Genomic DNA, 12763 nt, shown 5'->3' with positions numbered 1-12763 from the left:
AAAAGTCAAATATAAAAGTCTTATTATCAAGGGTCTGAACAGAGCTCTTCTGAGGCCATGTTTTTATTTACTAGTATTACTGTATTGATAGCTACGATATAACACAGACAAGACGCTACATAGTAGGAGCAAAATCTCAAAATATGGAGAAATTACGCAGATAATCTTCTGTCAGTTACATATATATAGCATGCATGGTTTACATCCGAACAGAAGGAAGAGGATCTCCAAGAAGAAAGGATGAGAATAATGCAAGTGAATCGCTGGGTTTGAAGACTGGCACTGCATGGCCTGCCCCTCTAACAGTTACAAATGTAAGCCCTGCATATTCTTGAACCCAGCCACCAACCTGATGTTATGTAATCCAAAGTGACATCAATTATTTATCTATATATTATATACCTACCTCTAAATTTGTTAGTAGTGATCAAAACTAAGTGAGGTAAAAATTAAGTGCTAATTTAAACATGCTGCTGATCGTTTTCTATTGTCATTCTGGTTAACCTAAGTATGATACCTGCTTCTGGTGATACCAGGGCCTCCAAGACTTCGTGATTGACAGCCCAAGAGAATTTAAGCAATATCTTGTTGATAATACAGGCACTCTTCCATCTGTGTCTCCACTGAAACAATCAAAGTAAATTATTATAAAGAGCAAAGGACTTAATAAAATTTATCAAATCCAATGAAATAAATGAATCACCACAATCTCTAGACAGCATGGAAAATCCACCTGTAAATCCATATTCTGAGTCCTGCCTCGATAAGTTTGGTGTATATAGGAAGAACAGAAGGTTTAGGTTGCGGCCACCCTTCATACATTGTAGTACTGCATTAAGGAAAAAAAAATTGAAAAAATGATAAAGATGTTCATAAATCAAGCCACCACCATAAAAGCTCCAAAGAATTAAGCGGATAAATTAGAAAGCAGAAAATTAAATTAATTACTTGCAGATGCTCCAGTTTCTCAGAAGGTGACCGTCACTAACATGTAAAGCCTTCTGAACATCCAGTCTATTATAGAAAGCCTTTGCGTAGTTATCCAGGCACGGATCGTAGCCACCCATAATCCTAGGCATCTGCCAAGCAAACATATTTCACTTCAATTCTATCATATCAATTAAATTTACAAGGCCGTACTAAATTTTGAATATTCAACTTTGGCTAATTCCTTTACCTCACAGAGTTTGTGCCAATTATATATATTTTTTACTTGTATCCTTTAAAATCTATTAAATTATTCTTTATCTGCTACATGTTATATTTGAATATGAAGTTACATAGACCAAAATACTATTTTACCCTTAGAAAGTTAGCTTCGACAATTTATTTTTTTTTTTATCTTAACCACGAGGTATCCTGGGGAGGGCCCCAACTGTGGGAGACACCTTTAAGTCCATACTACAACCCAGACTAGAAGTCCCAGCTCGAACCGGGAGGCACAAGTTCTCCCAACAAAAGCGATTTCCCTGCGACTCGAACTGGGGAGCAAACCCAATCAAGGCACTTAGGGGACTCCATTATGTTAATTATGGTAGAATACATATTAGATACGGACATTTTAGTTATTTTCTAAGAAAGAGGCACCAATTGGATGGTTAGCCAAAACTCCCAAGGACGAAAAGAGAATTTAACCCATCAAATTTTTGCTAATTTTATACCATTTTAGATGTTCGTTTCATCAGAAGTTGTGATGATTCCAAGGAATTGCTACTGCAAACTGAAGTGTAGATGCTGTATATATCGATCTCCTTGTACTGTTTGAGTACTTCAGCCACTGCGTCACTGCACTCATCGCTGCTCCATGGATCACTGCTGTTAAAATCACAGGTTCTAAGGATTATTTTGTGAGTTTCATCAGATACCACAGCATGGCTCCAAGCATAATCCACGAGACCTTGCCAATCCTCAGCCGTAGATGTTTCGGGATTTCCCAGCTATACATGTACTGTGGTTATTAACTCATGTAACAGTAGGTGGCAACGCCAAATGGCTATCTGATCGAGAAAAATGAACGCATTCATTAACTCATTTTAACATACCAAAATACCCTTGAGATCTATATATAAAGAAGGATCCTTGTTCCTGTCATGGATGAGCTCGGTCAGCTCTGGAATATATCTTCCTGTATATATAGATGTGTGTGTGTTATAAATAAGAAAGTCGGCATAGACGGCCATTCAATCAAAATAATATAGATCTAGATTAATTGGCAGATCCGAAAAACTTTATATTATAAATGTCAGGAGATTGTACTAAATATTATTTTTATAAAATACCTGCATAGCTCTCCCCAGCAATGTAAAAGGTTCTTCTTCGGTATGATGGAAACTTGAGGAACCACTTGTGCAAGAAGGTATAAGAATCATTTGCTATGATAGAAAGAACATAAATAAATGCAAATTAAGAAATAGTGTTTTCAAAATTTTAGACTCATATAATTAAAGGGGGGGGAAAAAAAGTTATGTACCCACGTATGTGCGTGTGTTAACAACTTAACATCAAAATGCATGATAGTGTATCACTAGTTGCACTTTTCACCAACAATGATAAACCTTATGTGAGTGATATAATGTCAGCTGTATATGTGTATCTGCATCAGCAAGATCAGTTTGTGCGCAACTCACCTGTAAAGTCATCGCCCAGCATTTCATAATCGTTAGTTGTATTGGAGTAAGAAAAGCCAACTCCAATAGGTGACTCCAGGAATAACATATTGGCTTCTGCACAATCGTAAACAAAATAAACAACTTATTTAATAGACCATCTTATTATAATCATACATATATATGCAGCTGTGCGTCCACGTTCATCAATAATGAACGTACCCATAAAAGCAAAGTGTGATATTATTAGGGTGTAAATTAATTTTTATAGGATGCATATATAACTGATCTGTCTAAGAAAAATAAGCAAAGATAATAGATGCAAACATTCGTGTGACATGTGAATTATCGACCTCGTACCTTTATTCCAAGCATAGGGATTAAATTGAAGACCGCGGCCGTCAGTGTCTACTAGAAAAGGACCAATCTCCTGTGTTGCTCCATATCCTACAGAAGAACATCCAGGGCCTGAAACACACAGAATCTTGTCACCTCATTAGAGAACATAAAGAATACAATTATGCGATGAACGAGAGGCTCGTGGTTTTAGATGTAAATGAAGAAAATATAAATTAGAGATGAGGAAAAAGGGTAATCAATCAATCAATCATACATATCCCCAAAGGACTTTTTTTTATTAATTCTTTATTAGCAAGTGTGATGTTTAATTATCAACAGTGGGTCTCTCTGACGGCTGTGCTTTTTTTTTTTTTAATTAAATTTTGAGAGGGTTGCCTATTTAATTAATATAGGGAATCACTGAGCTTTTAGATTTTGAAACCTTAAAACTGAATACAATACTCCACCTTCTCATTACGGTAAATTTCAAACTCCCCCAACCCCCACCCAAAGGATTAAAAAAAAAAAAAGGAAATTAATTTTGACATTCATCAAACAAGTCCCCGTAATGTACTGTAGATCATTAACGCAACCCCAAGCCGCTATTGTTTAATTTCCTTTAAAACGACCTATTGACCTCGGTTGTCTCCTGAAATTATAATTAATTTTGCTCCTAATTGTTAGTATCACAAGACATAAGAAACCAAAATATGAGAGAATAAGATTTTTAAATCTAATTAGCAAATAAAATAGTCAAACACCTATTTTTAAGCTGGTCAACTAACAACTTAATTTATTGGCTGGGGCACATTGATGAATGTCAATATCAATGGGGGGTGGAGTGCAATTTACCCAGTTAATTAAACTAGGCATGAGATGAAAAACATATTAGCACTTTTCAATTTTGTGGAAGAAGGAACTGATTAAAAGAAAAGGTTTATGATCAGGGTAACACTAGCGTTGGCTGAATGATGGACAAGAAAAGGGGATGCATGTTATATGTTATTATATCATGACGAAAGAATTAAGAATAACAAGCAAATTAACTTATTTATTACCTCCATTAAGCCAAAGCACCAAGGGTTTTTCCTGAGGGCGAGTCATGGCCTCATAGAACCAGTAGAAAAGAGCCCGTTCATTGTGTTCATTGACGGTGACGTAGCCGGCGTAGTGCCGGAAATCTACATTAGGCTGGCCAGGTAAGTTAGTCACAAGATCCTCATTTTCCGATGATAGGTTCAATCCGTCGTCCCTTGGCCAACGTGTAGCAAGAGGCTTCGCAGATACTACGTCTAGAGCATTCAGTAAACAAAAAGTAAGACAAATCGTCACCTTCATCTCGAACAGAATATCCATCAACAACTACTTAAATTAAAGCTTTGAATTTTCAATTGAAACGGTGATGGCCGGGAAACAAGAAGAACGCTAGTGTATTTATACTCATTGGATACCTACTTATTACACTGAGCGAAAAGTACACGACGCATTTAAAATATATATTAATTAACAGTATATAAATATAGGTGAAAAGAAAATGAAAATTCCTACGTGTTAGCCCAGCTAACTTTCAATTTATGGCATCTGACATGGATATTTTAGGCAGGCAGCTTCTAGACTATCTTTTGAAAGAATTGAATTGGGTTGGTGGTGGAGCCTCCAATTTCAATTAAGAGGGTTAATTGTTGAATTACAGTCGCATCAAATCATCAACTACGTACATCCTGATATTAATAACTATAAGTTTATGTCTATGTTCACTTGCATGGTATAAGATGATCTCCCGGAATATATGTGTGTATATGTATATGTATATGTATATGTATATCTGTATTGATGGTACGTATAGCCATGGGACATAGCAGAGTAATATATCCTTAACATTTTTAAAATAGCAGTATCGGATCTTTTTTTCCCCCCTCTTTCCATCCGTATATGCGTCAAAAATAAAAATAAAAAGTTTTTGACTCCTCGTCTTAGAAACTCGTGGTTGAGTTTAGGAAATTAAGGAAACAAGTGTTACGAAGATAAAATTATCCTTAAATTTGTAAAAACTTAAATAATTCTTTCTTTTTTTTCTGTTTCTTCTTCCGTTCTTCCCCTCTCACTCTCTCTCCATCTCCATTATCAAACTTCAATAATTTCTTCTTATTTCTTTTGTTCCCTGCAAAGATAATTGCTTTCTATCTATCAACACCATACAAAAACATATAATAACTGCAACAATAGTTTCAAGCTTGAAAATTTTGTTTATAACCATATGATTGGGATAAAAGAAAATCTGATCTTAAAATTGAAATGAAACCCACAAGTGTTATCAAAGTCACTGCAATAACAGAAACAAATATATTCCGATAGATATATTAAAATTGAAATGAAACCCACAAGTGTTATCAAAGTCACTGCAATAAGAAAAATATGAAAAGAGAACAAAAATAAAGTTGACAAAAATTGTGATTTACAGAGAATACAATATCAAATTAGAAAGGCAATGAGAAGACGATCTCTTTATTGTTATTATTATAAGGAAACGGATAGATAGAGAATCAATACAATGAAGAAATAATTTAAATTAAAGAGAATAAATGAATAATTAAGTAAAAAATGGTAAGAATTTGGTGTGATTTTATGATGTTATACTTATGTATGTTTCAATCTATAAACTTGGCTCGGCTCCTGTCTTTTCAATGCAATTGAGTTCTGTGTGACTTTATGTATTCGATGCCATGTGTTTAAATTGCTCTTTTCAGTTTACTGCCAGCAAGCTTTTATAAAAGTTTAAAAGCGGAATTTCCTTCCTCGGCAAGAAAATTATAGGTACCAACAAAGAAAATCCTTGGCACATGATTTTTTGAATTCAATTTATTAAAGTCAAAAAACGAATATAAAGAAGCAATCAACAATAACTTTTTGAAATATGATTTCGATAAATGAACTTTATTAAGATTCTCATTAAAATAAGCGAATTTAAAACTTATTCTTTGACTTACTGCAAAATACTGAGTCATTAATGCTTTTACATCAATTATTTCATTGCTAGTTGCAATGCATATATGGCTAATTAATTTAAAACCTGTAAACCAGCTCATAAAAGAAAAAATAATAATTTAAAACCTGTAAAGACCAAGAATAGAAACGGTCCTCAGTCAAATGTGGATGTACCTTTTGAACCCTCTTCAAAATCCAATAAAGACTTTTGCTTTTTTATTGAATGGATATAAAAGCCACAGAATTTATCGGTGATTAAGCAAATTAATTCACTAACTGAGACCATCAGCAATACGATGAAGAGTAATAATTAACATGACTTCATTTAAACTTTTTTGCCCTATAAAAATAGAAGAATGCCAGAAAACATCCAACATTGGTGTTAAATTATTTTTTATTAGAAGGGTTATGTTTGAGTCTTTCTATGTGTATTAATGAAAATTGATTTTCTTAACTTCAGTATTGATTGTTAGAAGTAGATTCGGTTCATTACAAATCTAAATATTTAAATTGTACCATTATAAAACAGACATAAAATAAGAAAATAAAAAAAAAATTAACATTAACCATACATGATAAAAGAAATAAAGGCATGGTATATAATTAAAGATCTTTCGCATCATCTGAAACGAATTGCTTGTGCTCACATCATCACTACCCTGCACTAAAGATAAGTTTACATGGATTTGTTTGTCGCGTCAACTGTTACAAAGTCCAGAACAAACGGATACATATGTACTCATGATTAAATGAGAAAACAAAGCAAGAGTGCAACACATGGCGATATATATCATTGTAAATATTGACCACGTTCTTGCCAGTCCGCAAAAGTGACAAAGTGGAAAGACATGTATTGTGGTAGCAGTATATATTCGAGATTGGTGGTGACTCTAAAATATACAAAAAGGTAACTGTTTTTAGGAATCTCATCATCACAAAGTTGAAAGACGGAGTTTTGTGGCGAACCTAGCTTGTGGGTTGTGACAATCCCTTGACCTCGAGATGGAGAATGTGATCCATCAAAGGTTAAAAAGGTAACTAACCAACTTGGTTTTGTTGAACGATGACTTGGATTCCAACTTTATTTAGTTGAACAATGAGAGGGAATTCATCTATTGATTATTCGCTCATATTATTTATTCACGCCACTTTCTTTATTTCGAAACTCGCCAAAAATATATGCATTATCCAACGTCGTCGTCGGCTCCACTCAAGATCTTGGCTTTAGGGTTTTGTTGGTTTAGGGCATTATATCTCCCTTAACTTATAAATATATTAATTATATATACGAAACCAATATGATAATATGGAACCCCCATCCGAATATCCATTCTAGCAGAAATTTATGTAAAGAAAACTAAAGTTATGCAAATTGTTCCTATCTGAGTGAATTTTGTTTCAATTATTTGTAGATAGATAAGGTTAATGAAAGAACTTTTATTTTTTATTTTTCCATTTATTCGGAGGAAAGTTCAGCTCATAATGAAATTTTCCTGCTTATAAGTAGGACCTAACATTTTTTTATTAATATAATATATGATATTAAATGATGTCTTCATTTACTTTATTTATTCTAGACAATTAATCGTAATGTATGACGATAGGCTTTGAAAAATGACCGCACATATAGGCACCATCTTTATAGCATCAGAAAAATGCACCCAGCAATGGAGACGGCCTAATCTACACCAGCTTGCTTTGTCTTCAATAGGACCAACTATGTATTGGCCAATGGATGATGTCCTAACGTCCACCTGCTTGCTAATATGTCTCGATTCACTCCCACTAATGTAAGATTTTCTTCAGTTTAATAAAAAAGGAAAGTGCTAAGTTTGTTTGTATATAGCTCATCGTTCAATATTTTACATATCGATTCAATGTGTTACACAATGTACTCATAATCATTCAATATTTTAAATCAATATTTATTCAATCTGTAACACACCATATGGTCACAAAAGCAAATCCATGTTTGATTAGTGACTTTGGTGCTCCAATTTGGTTGGTTGCAACCCATATGAACACCAAGGAGACACGTTAGCAAAATATATGTAACGAATCATGCATCATCCTTCATCGTATAGACAAATTACTCGATTTTGAGAGGCTCTGGCTTCTATCTCTTTCTTTCTTGCTTGTATTTTACTTGGGTATGAAATATCAAATATTCATGAAGGTGAATAGCCTTATCGAAATCAAGAAAAATCACAACCATTACAGTGACTCTACAGGCTTCACCTACGATTCACATAATAATTAAGTGAAGGGTTCAAAAGATCAAGATTTTCTCATGATCTGAACATATATTGAATAAATAACTCAACTGTTGATTGGTAGTTAATAAATAAATAAAAAGTTAAATCTTACTCATATACTACCATTTAATGACACATGACAAAAGATTTTGAAAAATTCAATAAAGGTCAAATCAAGAGAAAATCATATTATGAGTTGAAATCATACCGTTAATTAAATAGTAGTCCATCAGTCATTCTATCATCATTGTGGATATTTCTCACATCAAATTATTGCGTTAATGAATATTAATTGTCCTGAACATATATACAACAATGCTTAGGCCTTTATTAAATTTATTGATGTCTTATTTGTTTGTATTCTTTTCTTTGTTACCACTAGAAAAGCATAAAAAAAACTGGATAAATTCCACATTGTTGACCAAAAACCAGTTCCCGATAAGCCTCGCCTCGCCTCTTTTTTTTTTGTCTATCACGTCTTACTATCTTTCTTTTTTTTTTTTTTTTTTTTTTTTTGAGAAGTCATGTCTTACTATCTTTAAGATAACTGAAATAACGTTGATTGATCCTATGACTTGAAAAAGTTGACATGAAGAGAATAAATTTTTGGACTTCCTTTTTCTTTTTGGTGGGTGCGGAGTTATCATCTTTATGGTGCGGTAGGATCAGCAACCTCTCTGAAAATTAGGCCTCTAAATGTATAACAGACTGTGCGCTCAATGCCATGAACAGAAGAAACACCACAAGTTTTTTTGGTGGTGTCACGTCAATAATAATTTATAAAAACACTACTCTACTTAAAGGGAACTGAATATGCTAATTTTAAGTTGCTAACTTCTTATATAAGCTTATAATTTCAACGTTAGCTACCAATTGCTTCATTTCATGCATATTCTTGAAGATTATGTTCCCAGTTCCCACTAGCTAGTAAAGTCCTAAAGAAATTCAAAGAGCTTTTACATAATCAAATAGTAAGAAAAAGTGTAGTAAATTCTGAATGTATATCCGTGGCTATTTACTATATCGAGATGTTAATTCTTCAGCTACAAATATATGATAAGACATTTACCTTATAAATTGAACCCGCACCCTCAATATATATGTAGATTACCACACAGTATACAAAAAGGACAATCAGGTTATCTATCTAAAGTGCCAAAATAATGAATTATTTTTTGCCTAACAAAAGCAAAACTTGGTCATGTCAGTCCTAATTTGATATGACTATGTCATATTCATGCGATATATATGTATGTATGTATATATATATAACATGGATTACGAATCTTTCCTCTTATTTTCCTCTTTTATCCTCTCATAGTCTTTCAAATTCAGTGAGAAAAAGGTGAGTTAATTTTAAATAAAGTGGAAAAAGTTAACTTGCTTATCAATATCAAAATTCAAAATTCAATTTTAACTAATTTCACTAAGAGAGGAAAAAAAAACACTAGGAAAATATCATTATTAATATAATACACATTTTATTTTATTTATTTGTTTATTTTGGACTAATGAGTATATATATAAAACAGTGGTTATGGTGCTCTATTGTAAGACACTGCTTATTAACCACACGATCAAAGTGATAAATAATAAAAATAAATTATTATTATTATGATCATGTGGTTATTAGCAGTGCTCATCATAGGCAGACCTCATATATAACAACTTTTTATCAACTTTATCCGGAAGAAAGACGAATGAAAATTAAGCATTTAACTTCCTTGATTTCTCTGTGTTCTTTGCCTCATTCCCGGATGCAATAATAAATTAACTGCATAAGCCTATTTTAATAATACACTTTATTGCTTCTTTTCTCTTTAGGGATTTTTATATACATTTTCAGTTTAGAAAATAGAAAACGCATATATACGTTTTTCAAGTTCCAAACTTTAAAGACTCACTCACATACATCTCACGCCCCAGCTCCTTTGATGACTGCAATTAAGAAGCGCACGCACAGGCACAGGCGCACAGCACAACAAATGCGCGTGCAGATAGATTAGTTTTGAGCTCCCGTTCAAATCTTGAATTGTCTCATGTTCCAGTAATCATCTATACCAGATCGAGTACATCTTTGTTAAGACAATAGGTCGTTGTATATTGGCTTCCTAGGACATATCAGGCTTATTTGAGAAAATTATAATTATACTCATTGTATTAGCTATTAGGTTTATTGGGGTTGTTTCCTAATAGCTTAGATTAATATTATGTAAAGTCTCTTAATTAGAATTAGCCTATAAGGAAATTATACTGGAAACAGATCAATGTGGAGCAATATCTTTTGAAGCAAGGATTAATGAAGTCGTTTTGGTGGAAGCTATATGACGAATCGGAAGCATGGATGCATAAATCGGAAATTGCTTTAAAGCTAGCTTTAATATGCATGCATGACTTACGGGCATTATTCATGCCTTATGAATTGAGGATAATTAATTGCATGCTTGTTTAAGTCGGATTACATACCTATTAATCTATTATAGTCGGTCCAGTGACCACTAGGTAAAGCCATGAATTTGGCCCTTGAGAAGGAAGCCACTCAAGCACAAGAGTGAGGTGTCCAAGAGCATTTGTGCAGGATTCTTTATTTCAGAGGAAGCTTAATTAGTTTATGTTCTGTTTTTCTTCATAGCTTCCTTATCCTAAACCACCTATACACATACTTTGATGATTGATCTCTTAGGGATAAAGAGACGCTTCCAGCAGTGAAGAGATTTCACATTGAGGTTTCTTGTCAGCCAAGAAGGTAAGTGGTGTTCGCGAAGTAAGTTCGATTAAGTTGATTCAACTGAGGTATCAATAAAAATAAATGATAGTCTAAAATTTTGTAAAAATCCAATAAATTATAATCTTCTTATACTTAAATTGTTTATTTTGGTGCGGGTTAAGAGTACTTGTGGACAGTACTCATGAACAATGTTTTATATTAATTAAATTAGTTAAATTAATTAAGGATAATCATTGGCCTACGCCTATAAAATAGATTTAAATTTCCCTTACAATCTTTTTTTTTTCTTTTTCCTTTTAAATGCTTAGACTATTCTTCAAGTGTTAATTGGACATTGCCCGAATGACCAGAAAATATGCATATGCTGGAAGACCTTTATTTTTCTTTTTAATTTATATTTACAATCTACCAAGTGGTTTTATTAAGAGTTTAAATTCATTCAGTTAAAGCATTTGCTTAAGAATCTACCGAACATAAATCAGGAACCTGCTTGCAATACTAACGAGATCTACCCCAAACTTCTCATTTGTTCATTAAGTTTTCTGGACATAATTGATGACGGAATTCATCTTATAAAAGCCTGAAACAAAGAAAAATCAATTACATTTCAAAGACTAAGACTGAGTCTGGTTAGAACAAGTGTGATAAAAATATCTAATGTGGCTTAGTGGTGCTATTAGTGTCCCTCTAAATCCTTATAAAACACTATTTTTCTTAAAATATATACCTAAATTATATCATCCATAGCCTTTAGTTTATTATTTTCCTAATGAAACCTCTATGCAAGGGGGTCTCTTGCTTTCTCTCTGTTCGATTCCTAGCCCTCTCTCAAATCATTTAACAAAGAGAAGAAAGAAGGAGCTTGCAGCCTTGCACAGTTATTAGACGGAGAACAATATTCGTGAAAAGTTTTTAAGAGAAATTATGCTAAGAGGCTTGAAGAAGAAATATTTTAGGAACTTTATTTTATTATCTTTGTGTAAAATGATTTTCAATGCAAAGTTAATTGCGTGGATATTATTTTCAGTATTTGTTATTTCCCCACATGTCCAAAATAATCTTGAAGCTAACAATGACTAAAAGAGAAAAATGGTTTCCGGCAAGGGTGGGTATTGGATTGGATCAGTTCAGCTCGAATAATAAGAATTGATTGGTTCAAAAAACTATAAACTGATCAATTTTTCGATTTCGGTTTGAACCAAATAGAACCGAAAAATCGATTGGTTTATTTCAAATTAAAAAAAATTATTTATTTATATATATACAATCATACTTTTTTGCTATCAGATTATTTTATATTAGTATTTTTGCATGAAACATAAATGATTAGTAATTGTAATTGAATTGGTCTTAAAAAAATTAAATTAATGAAAATTTCAAAATTTGGTTAATATAAAAGAAAAATATTAAATTTCGTCAACTGAATTGAACTTAAGAATTAAACCAAACCAACTCAAATTATTTCGGTTGGATCTGATTCTTAAATTTGGTTCACCAATTCTTAAATTGATTGACTCCGGTTCGATTTTGAACAAAACTGAATCGAACCTATTAACACCCACTCTACTTTCCTGTATGTGAGTGCAAGTGGCTTCCTATATAATAAAAAAAGAAATGTTATTACCGAGAAGGGTTTAGTTATTTGGGTGTTTTCACTTTTTTAACGAAATTTTTAATTAAGGTTATAATAGTAAAAATATCGAAAGATGGGATTTACAGAAACTTTAGACGGGTGCTTGAAGCTCCACTATGACTCAAAAACTAGGCCCGGCCCAATCCAACCCAACTAAACCCAAGTCTTTCTAATCAGACATCTGTCAAAAACTTGAGGACATAATCACCAGCAAGTT

The 12763-nt window shown here is 32.8% G+C and overlaps 1 protein-coding gene across 1 annotated transcript; it reads right to left on the bottom strand.

Moving 5' to 3' along the window:
* Positions 1-4428, bottom strand: LOC102615758 (serine carboxypeptidase-like 31). Its single transcript, XM_006467785.4, has 10 exons — positions 4004-4428; positions 2967-3074; positions 2628-2723; positions 2280-2372; positions 2043-2125; positions 1662-1937; positions 949-1079; positions 734-829; positions 518-623; positions 1-349 (listed from the first exon to the last, which is right to left on the bottom strand). Exons 1-10 carry the CDS (start codon positions 4299-4301, stop codon positions 200-202), a joined length of 1437 nt encoding a protein of 478 aa, XP_006467848.2. The 5' UTR covers positions 4302-4428; the 3' UTR covers positions 1-199.
* Positions 4429-12763: the final 8335 nt, after the last annotated feature.

Source organism: Citrus sinensis, chromosome 2 (genome assembly GCF_022201045.2).
Source record: "Citrus sinensis cultivar Valencia sweet orange chromosome 2, DVS_A1.0, whole genome shotgun sequence".
Classification (NCBI taxonomy): Eukaryota; Viridiplantae; Streptophyta; class Magnoliopsida; order Sapindales; family Rutaceae; genus Citrus; species Citrus sinensis.
This window is presented reverse-complemented; position numbering and strand designations above follow the sequence as displayed.

What these genes read in the sequence shown, in the direction of transcription:
- LOC102615758 (XM_006467785.4), bottom strand. Translation starts at nt 4,301, where the DNA reads ATGGATATTCTGTTCGAGATGAAGGTGACGATTTGTCTTACTTTTTGT. An exon ending in GCTGGGCGATGACTTTACAG is followed by an intron (nt 2,373 to 2,627) that starts GTGAGTTGCGCA and finishes TTTCTATCATAG; the next exon opens with CAAATGATTCTTATACCTTC. An exon ending in CTCAGAATATGGATTTACAG is followed by an intron (nt 624 to 733) that starts GTGGATTTTCCA and finishes TGATTGTTTCAG; the next exon opens with TGGAGACACAGATGGAAGAG.